General features: G+C 39.5%; 1 protein-coding gene across 1 annotated transcript in view; it reads left to right on the top strand.

Moving 5' to 3' along the window:
• pemt (phosphatidylethanolamine N-methyltransferase) overlaps nucleotides 1–22,027 on the top strand; it is a 98,378-nt gene that overhangs the window by 36,213 nt on the left and 40,138 nt on the right. The window contains exon 3 of the mRNA XM_067369679.1: nucleotides 6,176–6,291. Coding sequence (XP_067225780.1) covers nucleotides 6,176–6,291 — 116 coding nt within the window. The remainder of the gene's footprint in view (nucleotides 1–6,175; nucleotides 6,292–22,027) is intronic.

The raw sequence follows: 22,027 nt of genomic DNA, 5'->3' as shown, positions 1-22,027 counted from the left end.
TTAATTAAATAAATGTAGCCTTGGTGAGCAGACGAGGCTTTCAAACACACACGCACATATATATTTTAAATAAAGATGTTACAATAGCCTATGAATTCAGATTGAATTATGTTTGAAATTCACATCTTATTCATGGAATGTTCGTTAAAAACTCCTTGAATTATAACAATTATGAAATAAAACAATAAAAACACCAGCAACAACATGCAGCTGTGGGGTTTTCTGCCCCAAAATCTGGTTGGTCATTTGGATGATGATTGATATCTTAATAATATTTAATAGCTTTTATATCCAACATAAAATAAATTCTCATATCACTATCCCATGTCAAAGCATTTGATTATTTAAACTCAAAATAGTTCATGTAATAAATCTCACAAATGTTGATTTTCATGATTAATAAAAGAGATGTTTTGGTCATGGAAAATGAAATGTTTCACCCTATCCTAATGGTTTACCCTGTCTTAACCTACATTCTGAGCTGATTTACAGCTGGTGGTTTCATTTATATATTTGGCAAAACACCTCAAACAAATTGCTGTTTTATTCCACGTTCTGCCTCATTTATTCCATCCTTTGAAATATGAGTGTCTGCATTAGCGTGTCTATTTGAGAGCATGCTAAAGTCAAAACTTTTATTTTTCCCCAATTAGCAGACTCAGTCACCTGGATTGACCTACAGGATTTGCAAAGCAAAACAAGTGCGTATTTCTGCCAGTGTTTCTATCTGCCAGTAAAATTGTTTCAGTACATAACCACCATCTGGCTTCTCATCGTCCTCTCAAAAGTTCTTAATTAGGCTCTGCGCGATATTCTTAATCACTTTATCTGCTGTAATCGTGGGTGCCGGTGACCTGGGCTGAACTGGGAATAGCTGAAGAGAGACTCTGCTCATTAATTATGTGGTTCAGCAGGGTTTAGGTTGGGCTCTAATTCAGCTAAGAGCTCCTCTTCTAACAGGTTGTCATCTGCCCACGATACAGGCACGGACTATGAATATCCATACAGTGAGGAGAGTGATTACAAACAAAACCCCAGCGTCTGTTTTGAGAGGCTCCTGAAAGAAAGAGGCGAGGGAAGAGGGGGGCTCTGTAGAAAGAAGAAAGCATTAATAATTCTCAAAGCTGAAAACAGGCTGTTGTTTGCACATTATGCATGTAGGAAAAGTAAAGGTAACTCAGGTTGTGTGAGGACAGGTCGCTTTAATTATTGTGAGAGAGATGCTTAAAAGAATATGCTGGAAAAACATGATCTGATTTGCTGAATATTCACGGCATCAATTCTTTATAAAATATTCAAATGATTGCAAAGATATTTAGCGGTTAAACAAGATATATATTATATTATATTTAACTTCAGGTTCGGCCATATATACATAAAAAATATAATTTTTATATTTAATATTATATATAAATATTGTATATTTCTGTATTATAACATTAAGTGTGACTGCATAATTTAAAAAAAAAAAAATACACAAAACTACACTGCGTTCCAAATTATTATGCAAGAGACATATCAGTAAGATTTCTGTACAATAAACATTCAGATTTTAGTTTTTCTAAGAAAATGTTTGTTTGTTTATTTATCCATGTTTTTTTAGATAACTGGTATCAACCTCATGAACAGATCTATGGAAACCCTACTTAGAGGATGTTCCACATTATTAAGCAAGTCACAGTTCTCATGCAATATGGAGAGGAAGAAAGATCTTTCTGAAGATGAAAAGCATGAAATGGTGCAATGTTGTGCAAAAGGCATGAAAACAACAAATATTGTGTGAAACTGAATGGAGATTATCGAATTATCATAAGATTTGTGCGTAATTTAGAGCACAGCAGAACTCGGTCAGATAAAGGCTTATTGAGGAAAGTTCCTGTCAAAAAAATTAATTGTATTAAAAGGGCAGCTATAAAAAAGCCAGTGTTGAGCAGCAAACAGGTATTTGAAGCTCCTGGTGTCTCTGGAGTATCAAGAAACCCTCCATTCAGGCTGGCAGTTGTGCGTAAAGATGCATTTCAGCCACCACTAACCAAACCTCACAAAGAGAAACATTTACAGTGGGTGTAGAAATACATGAAGACTCATTTTTAAAAAGTTTTATTCACTGACTAATGCCGTACTACAATGGATGGTCTAGATTTCTGGATGGTTGGTGAATGGCCACCACGTTCCAATAAGACTGCGACATCAGCAAGGAGCTGGCGGGTGATGATCTGGGCTGGAATACTGGGAAGTGAGACGGAGGGTATTAAAATGACTTTTGCAAGATATGTGGAGTTCATAACTGGCCATTTTCAGCTATGGTATAAAAAGGAAGATAGTGCATAGTACAACTCACTACTGTACAATGCACTATGCACTATCCCATGCTGCAAAAAAACACCACAGCAATAAAACTGTTTGTATTTCTACACCCACTGTAAATGTTTCTCTTTGTTAGGTTTGGTTCAGAGTGGCTAAAATGAGTTCTGCTAATCACTCACAAATCCTATGATAATTTGATAATCTCCATTCAGTTTCACACAATATTAGTTGTTTTCATGCCTTTTGCACAACATTGCACCATTTCATGCTTTTCATCTTCAGAAAGATCTTTCTTCCTCCCCATATTGCATGAGAACCGTGACTTGCTTAATAATGTGGAACATCCTCTAAGTAGGGTTTCCATAGACCTTGGAAATTATTTTGTCTGAGATTGATACTGGTTATCTAAAAAGACATGGATAAATAAACAAACAAACATTTTCTTAGAAAAACTAAAATCTGAATGTTTATTGTACTGAAATCTTACTGATATGTCAATTGTATAATAATTTGGAATGCAGTGTAATTTCCTACACTCTTAAAAATAAAGGTTTCAAAACGGGGTTTTCACAGCAACAACATAGAAGAACCATTTTAAGTTCCCTAAAGAACCTTTCATGGATGCTAAAAGGTTCTTCATTGAACCACCTTTGTTTTTATAAGTGCCTTAAAAAAAATATTTGATTGGACTGGATAATAACCAAAAATGAGTCAACAGTAATGGTAAAAAAGCAGTCCATAGGATAATCTGATATAAACATTATTTGTGGCTTGGGTTTTTTCGGCCACTGCAATGATATTGTTATCTTTTAATTATCTAGACGCTGTGTGTTTTTGTGTTTTTGACTTTGCATGAATGTAAACCTATTGTATGAGTCTCCAAAACAAAATTAGGAAACTTTGAAATAGCATAATGGGAGAACTTTATATATTACGGTTTAAAGTGTCTAATCTTTCTCATTAAAGATTGGCCTAAAATTAACACTCGCCACACACCAAATGCCAATTAACAATTACCAAAATGAGTGTTTGGCGAGTATATGAAACTGTGTCAGTCGCCAGATGTCCGGTAACATTTCTATGAATTCAATGCAATGCTGTGAGAACATGAACGTGAATGATGCTCTGTACAGTTGACGGTCAGTGCTGCATCATCACAAGAGTTTGAGCCTTTCCACTGTACATATATTCAAGCACTAGAACATGTAAAAGGAAATTCGATATACTCACACACTATGTGGGAATTTCAACATTCAAAACATCCAAAGTGCGCGCCCTTGAGCACCTTGTCTCAGATAGCTCACAAATACTAAGTTGAACTCTCTTTCATGCCTTTCTGTGCTTGAACAGACACAAATTTTCATGCAAAATTATGTCAAAAAAATGCCCGTCTCGGCAAGTAGTAGACTAGTAAACATAATTGGTTATGTCTTCAGTTGAGAAAGAAAACATATGCTCAAAAACTCATGAAACTTTGCACACGTGTCAGAAGTGCTGAAAATGTACCTCTGATATGGGTTTCAGAATTAGGTGTGGCAAATGGCTCGATAGCGCCACCTAAACAATTTCAATTCAGCACCCTTCTCACGTACAAGTATGAAATTCAGACAGATGTAACAGCCCAATACCTACAAAAAAGCCCATGGGTGCAAATTCTGAAAACTGAACTGGAAGTCAGATATTTTGAATTTTCTCTGCAAAATTTGTGCAGTTTTTGCCATTTCCAGTCGTTGTATTTTAACTAACTCCTCCTAGAGCTTTAATCAGAACAAGTCAAGTCAAGTCAAGTCAAATTTATTTATATAGCGCTTTTACAATTGGTAATTGTTCAAAGCAGCTTTACATATTAGAAGCACAGAAAAAGGGAAGTGGTTAAAAATAAGCTGTACAACCAAGCGTGGTAATATGTAACATATACAAGATGGTGCTACATTAAGCCAATGTCGGCTGACTCCCAGGGGTGGAAAAAACCCCCTAGGAGAAAAACCCAGCGTGCTAGCACTGGGAAAAAAGTCCTAGGAGGGAAAAAACCCCTTGGAAGATATATATAATATATGTAAATGGATATGGAGATCAAAATCTGAATTATACATTTTTATTATAGAGATTAAAAATAGATTATATATAAATATATGCAAGCGGATACGGGGATTAAAAATCTGAATTATAGATGCAGCCAGAACTGGGTCTGTAGGCCCATTGTCTCCTGGGCTACGTCAGTAGCCAGGTCCAGACACAGGTTCTCCAATGCTAGGAAGATTGTTCCAGAGTTTAGGTGCTAAATAGGTAAAGGATCTGCCGCCTTCATATTTGGTCGGTCTAATCTAATTTGCCCCAAACTTCACATGTATGATAAGAGTCCTGGCCTAAAGATACGCCAATATTCAGTTAGTCATAGCGCCACCTGCTGGCAACAGGAAATAACATGCTCTGCACTGTAATTCACTCCCAGAAACACATTTAAGTATGCAACGAAGCACCAAACATGCATGTTAAATCTCGTTAAAACTTGTCTTTGAAAATGTATGCAATTAAAATTATATTAACCTAGTTAATATAATTTAACATAATTTTAAATGTATGCAATTAAAATTATGTTAACCTAGTAGTTTTAGCTGTGGTATCAAAATTGGAATAGAGGATTGTGAAGGAATGAATAGACTAATTGTTAAATATCCATTTAACAAGTGATATAATAATGTACCTATCTAAAACATGGAAAATTCTGTATTTAAAGCATGCCATAGGGCTGAGATCTAAAAAAAAAAAAAAAAAAAAAATCTGTATTTAATTAAAAAAAAAAAACAAATTATTTAAGATCCTGCCCAATATTGTCCTAGAAACAATGTTCATATTGAAGGCTATAAAACCAAACATGAATGTAACTGTGTAGTATATGCTATAAATTATATGCAAAAAAGGGGTCAAATCACATTAGGCCTAGACTACATTCTAAAATTGTACCTTTATAATCTAAAAACAAAATGTTTTTTTGAAGCAGAAATTAAATACACTAAACTAAAAATGAAAATAAATAAAAACAAAAGAACAGACTGATAATAATTATTATTTTGATTACCCTAGAATAGTCACTTTACACAGTTACTGCTATCATACAAATACACTTAGTTGTAGGTTCGGAATTCTACATATGGTATAATTATGTTCGCCAACAAAAACAAATTTTCAACAAATATTTTAAGCAAAATGTATTTTACTCAGATTGAACTCCTGTTTGGCGCGCGGCAGAGCTCATTCACGGACGTTTGTGCTTGCTGAAGGCTCGTCCACGCCTCGAAAAAAAATTTCTAAAAAAAAGTTCTTTGAATGGAAGTCTATGGGAGCACTCGGGGCAAATCTCCACCAGACTGAAATTGCCCAAAAAGAGGCGGTACTCCACAAAGTGTGACTCGACGCTGAGTGGACTATATCCAGAGGCAGAACAAACAGCCTAGCAGTGACAGCTAGCGTAACTCTGTGGTTGAACGTGATTGAAAAATCCGTCCTTTTCTCACTTTGGTGGTGCGTCGCCCTATTGCCCTAATAAAGAAACCGCCCCTGATCTAAAATATTGGTGTCATAACTGCCTGTTTTGCTTTATGGCTGGTAAAAAAAAGTCACTGGCCACTGACAGGGGTGGCAAAACGTTTTAGGCCCTGGTTGTACATATAAATGTTTAATTCACCAATAGATGACAGCTAGATTTGCAGTGGTCTCTGATTCACTGTAAGAAGGTAAAGAAATGGTATGAAATGTTATAATTACCCTCCAGTCTCCTCTGATAATAATGAATGAGTCTCTGAACTTCATTAAAATTGGTGTATGTGGATATGCGTCTGCTGTATGACTGCATTTGTTCATGTTTCAGGTTGCCAGATGGGAGCACAGGACACGAGGCTTGACCCGGCTGTTTGGCGGTCCATACGTGGCCTGTTATTCCCTCGCTGTTCTCATCCTGCTCCTCAATGTTTACCGTAGCCACAGGTAACAACATCCACCACTGCCTTTGTATTATTTATTGTCATGGGTCAACTCTGTATCGTAATAAATAATGCTGTAAATTGATCAACTGACCCATTTTGCACCAATTTGCATAAGACCAAAGATGCACTGTTTACTCTGCAGCCTTTTATTGATTTCATCAATAATAATACTGCGACATCTGTCTGACGTGGTCATCTGACCACCAGCACATTCGCCGTGCTTATTTCATTTAGTTGATTCTCATGAGTATCTCGCCGTTGCCATGGCAGCCTTCGTCTCCGTGCTGCAGTTGCTGGTGTCATCGACGTTGCATGTGACATCCAGCAGCTCTCTCTGTGTGTGTGTGTGTGTGTGTGTGTGTGTGTGTGTTTTAGACAGGCTGGTGCTATTTTCTACCCCGTTCTGAGAGTGTGAATATGTTGCAGCACAAACAGACACTGAATATGCTACTGAGCTCGATCGCTATCAGGATCAGTCCTGTTACGCTGTACACTTTGAGCTTGCCAACTTTACCAAAATTGATATGCAAGGAAGTATTTCTGTTAAAAGGTATAGCAGACTTTCAGAAGTATGATCAAACTCAACCATATAACTTTATTATGCCACTTTTTACAAGATGTAATGGTGTCCCCAGAATGTGTCTGTGAAGATTCAGCTCAAAATACCCCACAGATCATTTATTTTACCATGTTGTAAAGAGTGGAAGGAAAAACATGCTGTTTTCGTGCATGTGTCTTTAAATGCAAATGAGCTGCTGATCCACGCCCCACTTTACAGAAGAGGGCGGAGCCTGTACAACTTGTGCCTCCAATAAAAATAAATACAACATCTGTTTGGGTTTGAGTACCATCTCTATTGTGGCCACACTCACATGACATTGCAGACTGTTTATGATTTATGGGGATTATAAAAAAAGAAAAATATTGGGTTGATTTTTTTTTTACCATTTATAGGCTGGTTGTTTACACACACTGTAGACCTTATAAAAGTGAATTTTGCATAATGGGTACCCTTTAAGGGTTTTAAGCACATGCTGGTATTATGTTTTATTTAACAAACTTGTAAGCACCTAGATTATAGATGGACTAGTTATAGCCACAGTTATAGCACCACCTATGGCCCGATCGCCATAAATGTTGCATGCATCTTTAGAATCATATGTTGCATGTGCTCACTTAATGTTTCTAAGTTCAGAGTTTTCGTTTAGGAATGATAGGCTTTTGTGTACACTTGGCCACGCCCATTTTCTAAATGACCCTGTTATATCCAAATGCCAGAATCCAAGATTTTTGTGATAATAACTGACCAGAGTGTCCAGAGAATTGGACTGCATATTTTATTTATCTATTTATTTTGAGGTTGAGCGAAAAATCCTATGACTAGTTCACGAATGTACATTTTTCGAATAATATTTAACTAGCGATTTGACTGACAGCAGTGGTCATAGAGGCAGAGTTGGCCAATTTCTTTTGAATTCTCACAGTCAAACAGGCCCAGCAAGTTTCGTTCTGATCGGCCTCTGTTAACCTTGTCCAATAGGTGCTCAAATTTCATTGGCCGACAGCAGCCGTGTTTTTCACGATACATGAATGTCCTCAGAGACAATCATGGGAATTTGGACAAAGACATTGCATGCCAATTTTCAAGTTCATCGGACTGACTGTTGCGTAGCCATAGCTGTTTTTGTGTTTCCCCCCCCCCATTTTATAGCGCCACCAAGTGGCCAGTTGCCTTGTCCTTTTTCACGTGACCAAGAGTGATAGCCATTTTAGTATCCACTTGTTAAAGGGTTAGTTCACCCAGAAATGAAAATTCTGTCATTTATTACTCACCCTCATGCTGCTCCACACCCGTAAGACCTTTGTTAATCTTCAAAACACAAATTAAGATATTTTAGTTGAAATCAGATGGCTCCGTGAGGCCTGCATAGGGAGCAATGACACTTCCTCTCTCAAGATTCATAAAGGTACTAAAAACATATTTAAATTGGTTCATGTGAGTACAGTGGTTCAATATTAATATTATAAAGCCACGAGAATATTTTTGGTGCTCCAAAAAAACAAAATAACGACTTATTTAGTGATGGCCGATTTCAAAACACTGCTTCAGGAAGCATCAGATCATAAATGAATCAGTGTGTCGAATCTGCTGATTATAGCGGCAAAGTCACGTGATTTCAGCCGTTTGGCAGTTTGACACACGATCCGAATCATGATTTGGTACACTGATTCATTTATGATCTAATGCTTCCTGAAGCAGTGTTTTGAAATCGGCCATCAATAAATAAGTCGTTATTTTGTTCTTTTGGGCGCACCAAAAATATTCTCGTCACTTTATAATATTAATATTGAGCCACTGTACTCACATGAACTGATTTAAATATGTTTTTAGTACATTAATGGATCTTGAGAGAAGAAATGTAATTGCTCCCTCTGCAGGCCTCACTGAGCCATCGGATTTAAAATAAAATATCCTAATGTGTGTTCTGAAGATCAACAACGGTCTTACGGGTGTGGATCAGCATGAGGGTGAGTAATAAATGACAGAATTTTCATTTTTTGGGGGAACTAACCCTTTAAGTTGTGACGTAATAACGCCGTTTCTGGGACCAAGCCTCAACTCTTTTCACTTGCAAATGCCATTGACAGCCGTTTATGAGCACTATTTATTCATATCAAACATCAAACATTTTAAAAAGTTAAACATTTTAAATACTTACAGTCTATACAAGAGTCTCCATGCTCACAGCATCACAGACATTAATATTTTAACGATTTATAAAAGATGAATCATTGTCTGGCCATCTGGAATTTTGCTATGGAGATAAAGGTTATGATTATCATTTTTTTTTTTTTTTTGTAGTATTACACCACATTGTGTGTGTATATTAGCATTGTTTGTTGTATTTCTTGTGGTATGAGACCAGGAAGCACTGCAGCGCAAACCGCCACGCATGCTCCGAATGTTTTGGCATCCCGTCACGGACGTGAAATGGAATTTCTACCTTTTTTTTTCAATAATTATTGACAATCAGACTACAGTGAATCACTCGGTTGGTTCAGGCGATAAACCTAGGACTAGATGGCAAAATTCAAAATACCCAAAGAATTTTAAGACATGCATTTTGTTCATCTTGAGCCAAGCATTCCAATGATGCAAGACAACTGAGTCTGTGACCGAAGGCCGGGATATTCCTATGACTTTCAAAAAGAGGGAAAAAATATAGAAAGATTGATAGCTTTGGTCAGAAGAAAGGAAATAAATCCAAAAAAATGAAAACAGGCAACACAGAATTTCTGAAGAAATAAAACATTTCATAGGGCCCTTTCATTGTAAAATAATAACAATAACAATAAATTATTCGTCAATTATTTAGATTAATTAGACATTCTTTTTGATTACTGTTTATGGAAAAAAAGGCCATATGTGGATTCTTTAAGAAGTCTGTGGAAATTTCCAGTTCTTTGTTAAGAAGGCAGCATTTCTTGGGCTACTGTTTTTTCCACCTTCCTAATTTATGTATGTACCACTTGCATGGCAACAAAACAGGGTTTTGTCACAGTGACTGTATGCTAATTTTTCCTTGCCAATGGAAAATGGCCATCTGTGTATTCACTGTTCCACGTGAGGGTTTCTTAATGAGACAGGAAGAAAAGAAAGAAAGAGAGAAATAGCCAGAATGCATTAAGGATCTGAAGTGAAGCTTTACAGACCAGTTCAGAAAAAGACACAGGATTGCATGACAAAAATATACTTCAGAAAAATGTTGGCATTTATTCTTTCCCTCTTAGCAATCAAGAGTGCTGCTTTCATCCTAGAACAGAATGATGAACAGTCAGATTTACTCCGATAAGTGGCCACAGAGCCAATCCGAATGCTTTTTCACATAATGCTCAGCTGACATGTGCACTAATACTTTTCTCAAAGCCTTTATGTATAATGCATTATAAAGGTATTCATGAAACTACATGTAATCAGTGTTGGAGTAATTTATCACAAGTAATGAGCATTACATCATCAGATTACTTTTTTTGATGTACTTTTTTTTAAAAAAGTAATGCACATTACTTTTCAGTTTAATAATTTAAACATGTTTAAACTACTGAAGTAAAATTCTCTTCTCCATTACGTAGACATTTACACTCATGCGTGCTTGAACAGACGGAAAGTACAAAAGTAACAATGTAAAATAAACTTAAAATAAAAATTAAAAGAGTAGTACAGTAGGTAATATAAACCATAATGTTAAGAGATGTTTTGTATAGTATACATCGCTCTAGGGGTCAGGAAATAGTAAAAGTTCCCAGAATATAATAATAATGTTCTTAATTTGTTTTTAAAAAAAAAATGTATGCTATATAGGCTCTGTTGTTGAATGCATCACTGCTTTAAACTTCTCTGTAAAAATTGATACCTGCATGGCCTGGAAGAGTTAATGCAAAAAAAAAAAAATAATAATAATTTATTTAATTTAAATTAATGCAAAACACATTACTTTCCATAAAAATAAGTAACACAACTAGTTACCTTTTTAGGGAGTAACACATTATTTTACAACACTGGATGTAATGCATTACATCTTTTCATAAATAATTGTAACCAAAGTTAAAATGCATTATAATATTTTACCATCTGAAATGCATTGTACTTTCTAAAGGTATAGCTATGAATAACTGTGGTTACAATTATTCATAAGTCTATACAATGCATTACAAGGTGCATTACAAGGCATAATTAATGCAACCTGTTGAAAATCACATCTCTTTCTTGAAAGAAGATGATTAACTGTATGCTGCTTACAGTCTCTGGGGAGGCTAGACTTTCAGAAAGGGAATTATGCACAATCACGTCTTTTCATTTTTAGGCTTCTGTCTATGGGGACAGATTCTGCGACGGTACATTGGACACATTTCCAATCCCCCAAACAGACCCATCTAAAGCTATTAGCATATGGATTAACATCTATTATATTTAGCCACATTCCATTTATAATTACATTTACTTTAGTGATTAATCATTGCATGCATAATATCTTTATTATTGTGTATGATTCATTACACTGTGGTTGCTCACAAATCCTCCAAGAATTGATGTAGTGAAAGGCAGCGGATGAAAGCTATTCATAGAGTCTCAGAGGATTGGAAGGTTCGTAACGCCTTCGACAATGAAACAAACTATCTATCTGACAGGGACGTTTCTTCCGAGGAGGCAAGGAAGGCAGTGCCTCCTCAAAAAACAAAAATAAAACAATGCAAATATGACCAAAGTGTCTAAATTGCTTGTTTTTCTAACACTGTCCAACAGCGGGAGTCCGCATCTCTCCTGCATCTCTACATTAAGTGTAACCGGGACATGAATGTACATTTGATTTATTAAAAAAAACAGAGGACTTTGCCTCCTCGTTTCAGAACACCACTGCTATCTGATGCCTTTTAAGCAGTATTTCACGTTGAAAGCACAAATAACTTTCCCTATGAGGGTTATTATTGATTAATCTCATGATAATGTTAGACTGTTCTACGTGCAGTTTGTTCTGCCAAAATACAATTTCAGCACCTAATCACACATGGAACTCAGTGCATTTATTTCATTTAAGGAATTAAGGGTATTTATCACTTCATTTCTCTAATTTTAGACCCATCACTATGTTCTCACACAATGTTAAACTCATTTGTTCTGTTCTAGTAAAAAAAAAAGTAGGCATTGAAAAAAAATGCATGTATGTATGCTGGGTTAAAAACAAACCCAGCAATTTGGTTGTTTTAACCCAGAGGTCGGGTTGAATGTTTGCCCAACATGCTGGGTAGTTTTATTTAACCCAACTATTGTTTAAAAATACTGTATGGCTGGCTTAAAATGAACCCAAAATAATAATTGAAAGGTGAACATTTATTAATAAGCAATTTAATAAATGTTTATTGTTTAATTATTACTCACTGAACTTATTAATAAATGTTCATAAATGTTAATTTCCAACATGTTTTGGGTTCAAATCAAGCAAGCAATACAGTAAATTTTAAACAATAGTTGAGTTAAATAAACCTAGCCAGCAGGTTAGTGTCACAGAACCCTTGTTTCCCTGGACTTCAATTCCCATGTTCCTCCTGTTCTCCACACCTGCACTCACTTCCCTCGTCAGCTCCTCATCATCACAGATCACCTGCACCTGGACTCTATTGTTAGCACTCCTATATAATGCACTCACTCCCTGCACTCCTCGTCCGTTCTCTGTTTTGTTAAGGTGTCTGTCTGTTGTTCATTGCCATTGTTTGAAGTAAAGTCTCTATTATCGTGGAAATCCGTATCTGCCTCATCTCTCTACCAGCCACCCGAAACAGAAGAACGGACCCAAACCGACCGGATTTTCCACGAAAAAAAAAATGGAGACTTCCACCAGCTCCCTGGCTCCTGCTCCTCCAGCGCCTCTCACTCTTCTAACAGCCAGCGAACGCATTATCGGGCTCCTGCAGGTAGGACGTTCGCTGGAGAGGTATGTGGAGGAGTTCGTGGAGCTTGCTTTCTTATCTGACTGGCCTGATGCTCAGTTGATCTCCTTGTTTTTGGATGGATTGGATGACGACACTATCCGTTTTGATGAACCTGTTTTTTGTTTCTCCTTAAGCGACACTATCAATTTAATTTTGTGGTTGAATGGCTCCAATTTCTTAGTAGAAGAGGTTCAGGATCAGTGTTGTCGTCCGGTCCATCCAGAAACACGGTTGGCCGGGCCAGTCAGTCAACCTCCGGCTTCCTCCGCATACCGCTCCAGCGAACTCCCTGCCTGCCCCAGGCTGGACCCATATTCCGCTACTGGGCCCAGTAAGCGGAGGAGGAGGAAGAAAGCGGCCCCAATGTCTCCAGAGCCCGCTCCAGTATCTCCAGAGCCCGCTCCAGTATCTCCAGAGCCCGCTCCAGTATCTCCAGAGCCCGCTCCAGTATCTCCAGAGCCCGCTCCAGTATCTCCAGAGCCCGCTCCAGTATCTCCAGAGCCCGCTCCAGTATCTCCAGAGCCCGCTCCAGTATCTCCAGAGCCCGCTCCAGTATCTCCAGAGCCCGCTCCAGCATCTCCAGAGCTCGCTCCAGTATCTCCAGAGCCCGCTCCAGTATCTCCAGAGCCCGCTCCAGTATCTCCAGAGCTCGCTCCAGTATCTCCAGAGCCCGCTCCAGTGTCTCCAGAGCCCGCTCCAGTATCTCCAGAGCCCGCTCCAGTATCTCCAGAGCCCGCTCCAGTATCTCCAGAGCCCGCTCCAGTATCTCCAGAGCCCGCTCCAGTATCTCCAGAGCCCGCTCCAGTATCTCCAGAGCCAGCTCCAGTATCTCCAGAGCCAGCTCCAGTCCCCACAGAGCCAGCTCCAGTGCCTGTGGGGATTTTAATTGTATTTGAGGGGATGAAATGGCCCTCAACCCCAGTCTCCTCCGAGCCAAGTTCTCCAGTCTCCGCCGCCGAGCAAAGTTCTCCAGTCTCCGCCGCCGAGCAAAGTTCTCCAGTCTCCGCCGCCGAGCAAAGTTCTCCAGTCTCCGCCGCCGAGCAAAGTTCTCCAGTCTCCGCCGCCGAGCAAAGTTCTCCAGTCTCCGCCGCCGAGCAAAGTTCTCCAGTCTCCGCCGCCGAGCAAAGTTCTCCAGTCTCCGCCGCCGAGCAAAGTTCTCCAGCCGCCGCCGCCGAGCCAGCCGCTCCAGCCGCCGCCGCCGAGCCAGCCGCTCCAGCCGCCGCCGCCGAGCCAGCCGCTCCAGCCGCCGCCGCCGAGCCAGCCGCTCCAGCCGCCGCCGCCGAACCTACTGCTCCTATGAACTGTGTTTTTGAACCCTCCAGCCCAAAGACTGTTTTCCCTCCCTGCCTCCCTCTCCCGCCTCCTCCAAGTCATGTCTATACTGCACCTCCACCTCAAGCCCCCTCGCCCAGATCTCCACCTCGGACCTCTGGGCGATTACCTTCACCCCGGCTCCAACCTCCCTCTGCTCCACCGTTGCCCATCAGTCCTCCAGCTTCACCAGTCTCCATCCTGCCTCCACTCACACCTTGGTCATTCATCAGCCTGCCCTCCCCTCTGGACTTCACTCCTCCGTCTCCGCTCCGTCACTCCGTCCCTCGGATTCAGTTGGCCTCCTCACTCCCCCCGGTGTTCGTTTTGTTGGCTGTCCTTCTGCTTTCACTGCGGCCTTCTGGAGCCCCGGCTGCGCTTCGGTCGGCGGAGCCTTCGGTTCCGCCATCACCCGCCAGTCCTTCAGCGACGCCTGGGCTCAACGCCTCGAAGGCTTCGGCTCCTGACCCGCCATGGCTGCCCGCTGCACCTGACCCGCCATGGCTGCCCGCTGCACCTGACCCGCCATGTATGCCTGCTGCATGTCTGCCCGCTGCACCTGACCCGCCATGGCTGCCCGCTGCACCTGACCCGCCATGGCTGCCTTCAGCCCCTGACCCGCCATGGCTGCCTTCAGCCCCTGACCCGCCATGGCTGCCTTCAGCCCCTGACCCGCCATGGATGCCTTCAGCCCCTGACCCGCCATGGATGCCTTCAGCCCCTGACCCGCCATGGCTGCCTTCAGCCCTGACCTGCCATGGCTTTTGAACCTGCCCTGGAGACCTCCACTCCAGTTTGCTCCTCCCCCTGCACCAGCTTGAGGTCTCCAGGGCGCCCGCCCCCCTCCCGGTTGTTACATCTACGGCGCGAGGACGCGCCTACCGGGAGGGGGGGGTAATGTCACAGAACCCTTGTTTCCCTGGACTTCAATTCCCATGTTCCTCCTGTTCTCCACACCTGCACTCACTTCCCTCGTCAGCTCCTCATCATCACAGATCACCTGCACCTGGACTCTATTGTTAGCACTCCTATATAATGCACTCACTCCCTGCACTCCTCGTCCGTTCTCTGTTTTGTTAAGGTGTCTGTCTGTTGTTCATTGCCATTGTTTGAAGTAAAGTCTCTATTATCGTGGAAATCCGTATCTGCCTCATCTCTCTACCAGCCACCCGTAACAGTTAGGTAAAACAACCCAATCCGTTTTCAACCTAACTTGTTTTAACCCAGCATTCAAGGCTGTTTTTAGCCAAAACATGCAAAGAATTGACCTGTATGGCTTCAGTCGCACATAGCGTTTTTATAAAACACTGGCAACAGCAAATATGACAGAAGGAAAAGCAAAGCTAAGTGCATGTTTACCAATGTTTTTGACTATAGCTTTGCACCAGTAGATGGCGCTGCAAATAAATTCATGTACTATTTTAAAGGCAGCGTGGTTTTGTTTTAACGGGATCATTGCATGGATTTTTAAAATTATTTTAATATGTTCCTTGAGGTTCACTTATAATGTTAAAGGTGCCCTAGAATGCTTTTTCACAAGATGTAATATAAGTCTAAGGTGTCTCCTGAATGTGTCTGTGAAGTTTCAGCTCAAAATACCCCGTAGATTTTTTTTTAATTCATTTTTTTAACTGCCTATTTTGGGGCGTCATTAAATATGCACCGATTCAGGCTGCTTCCCCTTTAAATCCTCGTGCTCCCCGCTCACGAGCTCGCGACTCTAATACATTGCATAAACAAAGTTCACACAGCTAATATAAAATGGATCTTTACAAAGTGTTTTTGTAAACACTTGTGGTGCATGCATCAGATCATGTAAGTACAGTATTTATTTGGATGTTTACATTTGATTCTCATTGAGTTTGAGGCTATGCTCCGTGGTTAATGGGCTAAAGTGAAATTGAAAATGAAAATAGCGACGGCTCTCGTCTCCGTGAATACAGTAAGAAACAATGGTAACTTTAACCACATTTAACAGTACATTAGCAACATGCTAACGAAACATTTAGAAAGACAATTTACAAATATCACTAAAAATATCATGTTATCATGGATCATGTCAGTTATTATCGCTCCATCTGCCATTTTTCGCTATTGTTCTTGCTTGTTTACCTAGTCTGATGATTCAGCTGTGCACATCCAGACGTTCTCCCCTTGTCTAATGCCTTGAACATGGGCTGGCATATGCAAATATTGGGGTCGTACATATTAATGATCCCGACTGTTACGTAACAGTCAGTGTTATGTTGAGATTCTTCTGAGGTCTTTTAAACAAATGAGATTTATATAAGAAGGAGGAAACAATGGAGTTTGAGACTCACTGTATGTCATTTCCATGTACTGAACTCTTGTTATTCAACTATGCCGAGGTAAATTCAATTTTCAATTCCATTCCACCTTTATTAAAGTTTTCACACAAAAAATATATATATGTGTGAAATGATCCTTTTTAAGGCGGAGCTCCTTTATGTTCTTTCACTCTTCCATTTGTCCTGTTGTCAACAGACTTGAGTGCGTGGAGTTTGTGAGAAACTGAACCATAGACAAAAAAGATGGACGACGCACCTTCACTGTCTTCCATTGTAGTAACTGAAGCTGCCGATGTGCCAATATGGCGCGGACATCTCGAGTCTGCGCATAGTGAGCGCGAAGTGGAGCCGCGATATAAAGGTCCCGCCCAAACTCAAAACACCTCATTATGTTGGTGTGAAATAAACAGTTCTGGAAATGTGGAAATTAAAGTTAAAGCTCCAGTCTCCTCCCAAAAGTCTTTTGGCACCTCAGTGGCTACTTCACTCAGAGAAGCTGTCAACCTCAGCTGTCAATCATGATGTCAAAACCTGTGTTTTTATAGCATCAATAACTAACTAAAAACAAACTTATTTAAAGGACGAACACTTAAATGACATAAACCATCATATTTTGATGTGTAATTTGACTGGTTAGTTTGTCTCACGTTCCATTACAATACATGGAGAGGGCGGGGTTTGTGATCTATACTGCATGCAGCCACCTGGGGGCGATCAAGATGCTTTGGCTTCACTTTTCAGGACTTGTGTGGCACATTTGAACTGAACGTGCATCTGTGTACTGTATCTGACTGAATGCCAATGGGCGGGGCCTATGGTGTGATGATGTATAACCATTTGTTGATGTCTTGCTTTGGAGGCGGGCATATGCAAATATATCTTCCTGTGTGACGTCACAAATCCTGCAATATCAAAACGAAACTTTTTGGAGCTGAATGAAATACTTACAATGAGTAAAACGTTTTGAGAAATGAAACTTGCAGGAAGTTTTAATGGTACAAAGATGTCAAAAGATCAAGGCAAGTTTTATTTCTCATGTCATGACCCCTTTAATACACAAAAATGTTGTGGAGGAGATACTGCGTGTTTGGTTCTGGAGGGCTGCAATAAACTCCTTCATATAATCCTTTCCCACATGAGCTTTCATTCACTTTAATAGTAATTTCTGATGGAAAAACTGTGCTGTGTCTTTCCATAACCCGAACATGACCTTTTCTTTCTTTCTCATCAGACATTTGTCTTATTTCATTCGCTCTTATATAGAGTTCTGAAAGCAGCGCTGTGATTTCACGTCCACACAAACCTCATCAGTCACCATTACCTAACATGAGATGCCAACATCTGACCTCAATAGAGCAGATCTGACTCAGACTCAGTTGCGTCCGCGTCTTCGCCAGCTGCTATTACAAGCGGCGCGCGTGTGTGTGTGTGTGTGTGTACCTGAAAATGTAGGCCATTTATTTCACTGACCTTCATTTTGCCAATTACACACCTGCGTAGAGTGTCAGAGATTAATACGGTTTCATCCATCCTACATCTGCACTCACAGGATTTATTTGAAAAATTATATAAGAAAGATGATGTAGGTGATGTTTTCATGAAAAATAAAACGTTCACGCCATTTTTATCTTTATCTCTGGGTTCACCGCACATCTAAGTGAGCATTTTCAGGAAAGCAACAGAAGATGATCATCTAATCAGCTAAATGGGTCATCAGTACATACTGTCCTGTTTTTCGCACTGATGTCACCCAATTTGAGTCATTGAGATCATATTTTCCCCTTCACTTTAAAGCAGGGGGTCTATTTTTTGAAACCTACACTGTTCATGGCTGGATAACTAGCTGCAGTTTAACTAACTTTAATTTACAGACCTGTAAAAGTCAAACTCTTTGTTTTCCTTTACTTTTATTCAATGCCAAAAGAGCAAGAAGCCTTACACAGTCACGTTTTTAACAGAATTAGCTGCCAGCAGACATAAATGTCAGTGCTTTTATGACATTGCATGTTTTCAGAGCTTTAAGTTTAATTTAATCTCATTTATAAAATGTGACACATTTGGTTTGCAAAGAGCCCATGTACTGTGTATGATATTTTCCTAATAAAATAAATAGGATAATTGTACAATATATTGTTCTTTACTTTCCAAAACTTCATTCTGAAAATAAAAAAGCAAAACAAATATACACATTGCTGTCATATACTCCAGTTTTCTATTAATATAGGTTTCTAAATCCTTTCAAAATAATCTTGAGTAAATACAATGACAAAATTCTTTCTTTTTCCAGTCCACAAAATTCACAGCTATATGAAGATTAAATCTTTTTCAAAAACATTCCTAACTGGTTAAATCCAGTTTGAAATCTGTATTAATGCCTGACAGCCAAACAAATTAAAATTAAAAGTTTAATTAATTAAAATGAAGTTTTTACCACTTTAAGATCTGAGATATAACATGAAATATACAAGAAATTGAAAAGTTTATCTGTAGCTAAAAGTGTAAGACGTTCATATGAAGATAATAAATGAAGAGGATTAGAGGAAAAAAGAAATCAATTATTATTTCCTCCACTTGTGCGGTATTAAAGAAGCCCACTCGGCACGTTTTTATCATGTGATCAGACATTTATCTGGTGTGTTGTTCCGTCTCTCTGAGCGAATACGAGCTTGTGAAGTGGTTCTCTGTCGTTTGGTTGAGTCAGCACATCACGGTTGTGTCTATCTTGGGAAAATAAAGCACTGTGTGAACACATAAACATCAAAATACAAGAGTCTTCACAGGCAGATTTCCTTGGAGTGTTTTGTCCTCATCTCTTAAGACATGTCAATGAAAAGGAAGAGCTTTAATGTTTGACGCACATGCTCAGAATGATCAATAACAAGCCCTCCTTGATGATAATTTTACTATCTTTATCATGTCTTTCTGGAGAGTGCACATTAAAACTCTTTTCAGAAATTGAATGCACGTGAACACAATGCGACACGGGACGGCAGTCGATATTCGTCTGTTTTCTCTGATGGTCTCTGAGGGTTTGATGAAGGTAGATCGTGCTTGTTGACCTACTGGACATACTGTTCCTACATTCCTAGTGTGTGATTGTGAGTTTGAGTTTAAGGGAGTGTGAGTGTGTGTGATTGTGTGTTTGAGTGTAGTGAGAGTCGATATTCAGGTTAAAACAGTATTGTTAAATTATTAGGCAAGGCAAGTTTATTTATATTGCACATGCATAAGAAATAATACTATGCCTGACTACTTGAATCACTTCAATTATTGGTGTTTTTATTGAAAATGTCCAGCGTTCAGAGCGATTCCTACTGAAGGCATCTGTAGTCTTGTGAGCTTCAGAAGTACATGTAGGTACGGCATATTGTGACCTCTGAGATTTCTAATCAAGCGCAGACATTGAAATCACACGTTCCAGTAAGCTCCTGTGTGGGTTTGCCCTGACCTCTTCAGTAGGCAATCACAACAAAACATGCTTGCTTGAAATAAAGCCTGATCAACAGAGGTTCTTGAAGTTCATAACAGTCACAAAAGGATTTCTCAAGCCTTTATCAGCACAGTCAGGTGTAGCTTACCAATGCAAGACCTTTAGCACCGTCGCTGGTGTGGGTGTCTCACAAAGATGTCTTCTGGTGTCTCTTGCTGCTATTATGAGAAAAATACTGAACAGGTTTCTTATGAGAGGCTTTCCACAGACCCAAAAAAAAAAAAACAGCTCTTCAAAGACACTTTGTGGCTTTCTCAGGTTTTCTGAAGGCCTGTTCCAGCATTGAGACAAAAGCTGAACTTTTGGGTTCAAAATGAGAACATTTGTGGAGAACATCTCATTAAAACACACTCACTGTGGTGGATTTTCAACACTTCCATGATTGTTGTCCACTTACAGTGCACGGCGTAAATGAGTACACCCCCTTTGAAAAGGAACGTTTTAAACAATATCACAATGAACACAAAAAATTTTTCCCAAATGTTGACAAGACTAACATCTGTTTAACTTATTACATGAAAGTAAGGTTAATAATATTAGATTACGCATTTTTCTGTTTTACTCAAATTAGGTTGATGCAAAAAAGTCTCTGGAGCAAAGCTAAATTTTAGACGACAAATGTCTAATTTAACAAGAATTCAACCACAGGTGAGTAATATCTTTATGCATTATAGTCGTGTTTTGTATGCAGATAAAGTTGGATATACTTATATACCCAACTGCAGAAAATTGTATGCTTTTGATTGTATAATTGTACATCCAAGATACATTTGTGACCAGTCACGGAAAGTAGGGACACAAGTCGGTTCTGGGGCATTTTGAGTTATTCACAGATTCTGAAAGTGTAGTCTCAAAGCTTTCTAACGATGTGTAACACATGGAAATCTGATAATATTTGGAGAAGTTGTGGCCATTTGAAGGTAGGCACTCAAAAAAGCTCAAAGGGCAGAAAATGACCTAAAGATTTTGCAGTTCTCGCCTGTTCTCACCTGCTGGGAGTGAAAATAGGGCTCATTTACATCTCATTTAGATAAGCCACGCCCCCTGTAAAGCTGCATGGTTGCATAGCAACGACAGACGCGATGGGACCGCATACTATTAATAATAAAGGATAATGTGCATTGTAAATGTCAGTAATTTATCTTTTTTGACATTAGAACTTTTTGAACAGGATTCTGTGATAACCGTATATTCCTGATTTAGACCAGTTAGTGGTTAGACCTGGTTTGAGTCAAAGGATTAAAAAAATCCTGTACATTAAACTCTTCAATACTTTTACTTTTGACTTATAACGCACATTTTACGGCTACGGATACTTTAACTGGCTAAAATTATTAGCGTCACATTCAATTCAAGAATAGTAAGGTTTACATGAGCTAAGTCATTCACACCAGTCAATTCAAGCAGTTGAAGCGTTATTCAAATTAACATGCTAACATTACCATCTAAAAGCCCATTATAGTAATGTACAATTAAAACGACAGTCCTGAGCTAGCTAATAACAAAAGACACATGAGATAACGTGTAGCCTACGTGTTCTTAGAACGAACACAAAACGACAAACTTTGATGTTTATGGAAACTCACCCCATAAGAAACAGAAAAGATCTTGTTGCCTCCAATGAAATAAGTTGTTCGGGCACACTTTCTCTTTGTCGGGGTCTTCTTTGTGGATGTAACCATCTCTGAAGTTTGCACTATGCATCTGTTTGCCTCTAAATGTCCAATAATTCGCATGTCCTGACACTCTTTTTTCACAGCTAAAGAATCCAGCCGTATGTTGTACTTCAAAACAATTTCGGTGTAACGGCCACGGTTCAGCTCGTCTGCGATATTCTTTGCGGCGTCCATCTTCATTAAATTTTGATATCAGCTAGAGCCGGCCAGAGCGCTGCATAAATAAGTAGCCACGCTTCCGTTGGAGGGCGGCAGCAATAACAAAAGAAACAAAAGCCGGCGTATCCGATTCCAGTATGGAAATACAAACAGACAATGACATGCCCCTACTGCGAGATAGAATCCCAGAAAAACAAGCTGATTTCAACCTCAAAATGTACGCTTTTAAATAAACCAATACTGCTATCTAAAACACGGAGATGCTTCTTCATGATCTCAACTAACAGATTCTGCAAAAAAAAC

The sequence above is a fragment of the Chanodichthys erythropterus genome, chromosome 19 (genome assembly GCF_024489055.1).
Source record: "Chanodichthys erythropterus isolate Z2021 chromosome 19, ASM2448905v1, whole genome shotgun sequence".
Taxonomy (NCBI): domain Eukaryota; kingdom Metazoa; phylum Chordata; class Actinopteri; order Cypriniformes; family Xenocyprididae; genus Chanodichthys; species Chanodichthys erythropterus.
Note: the sequence above shows the minus strand (reverse complement) of the source record. Positions and strands in the feature narration are given on the sequence as shown.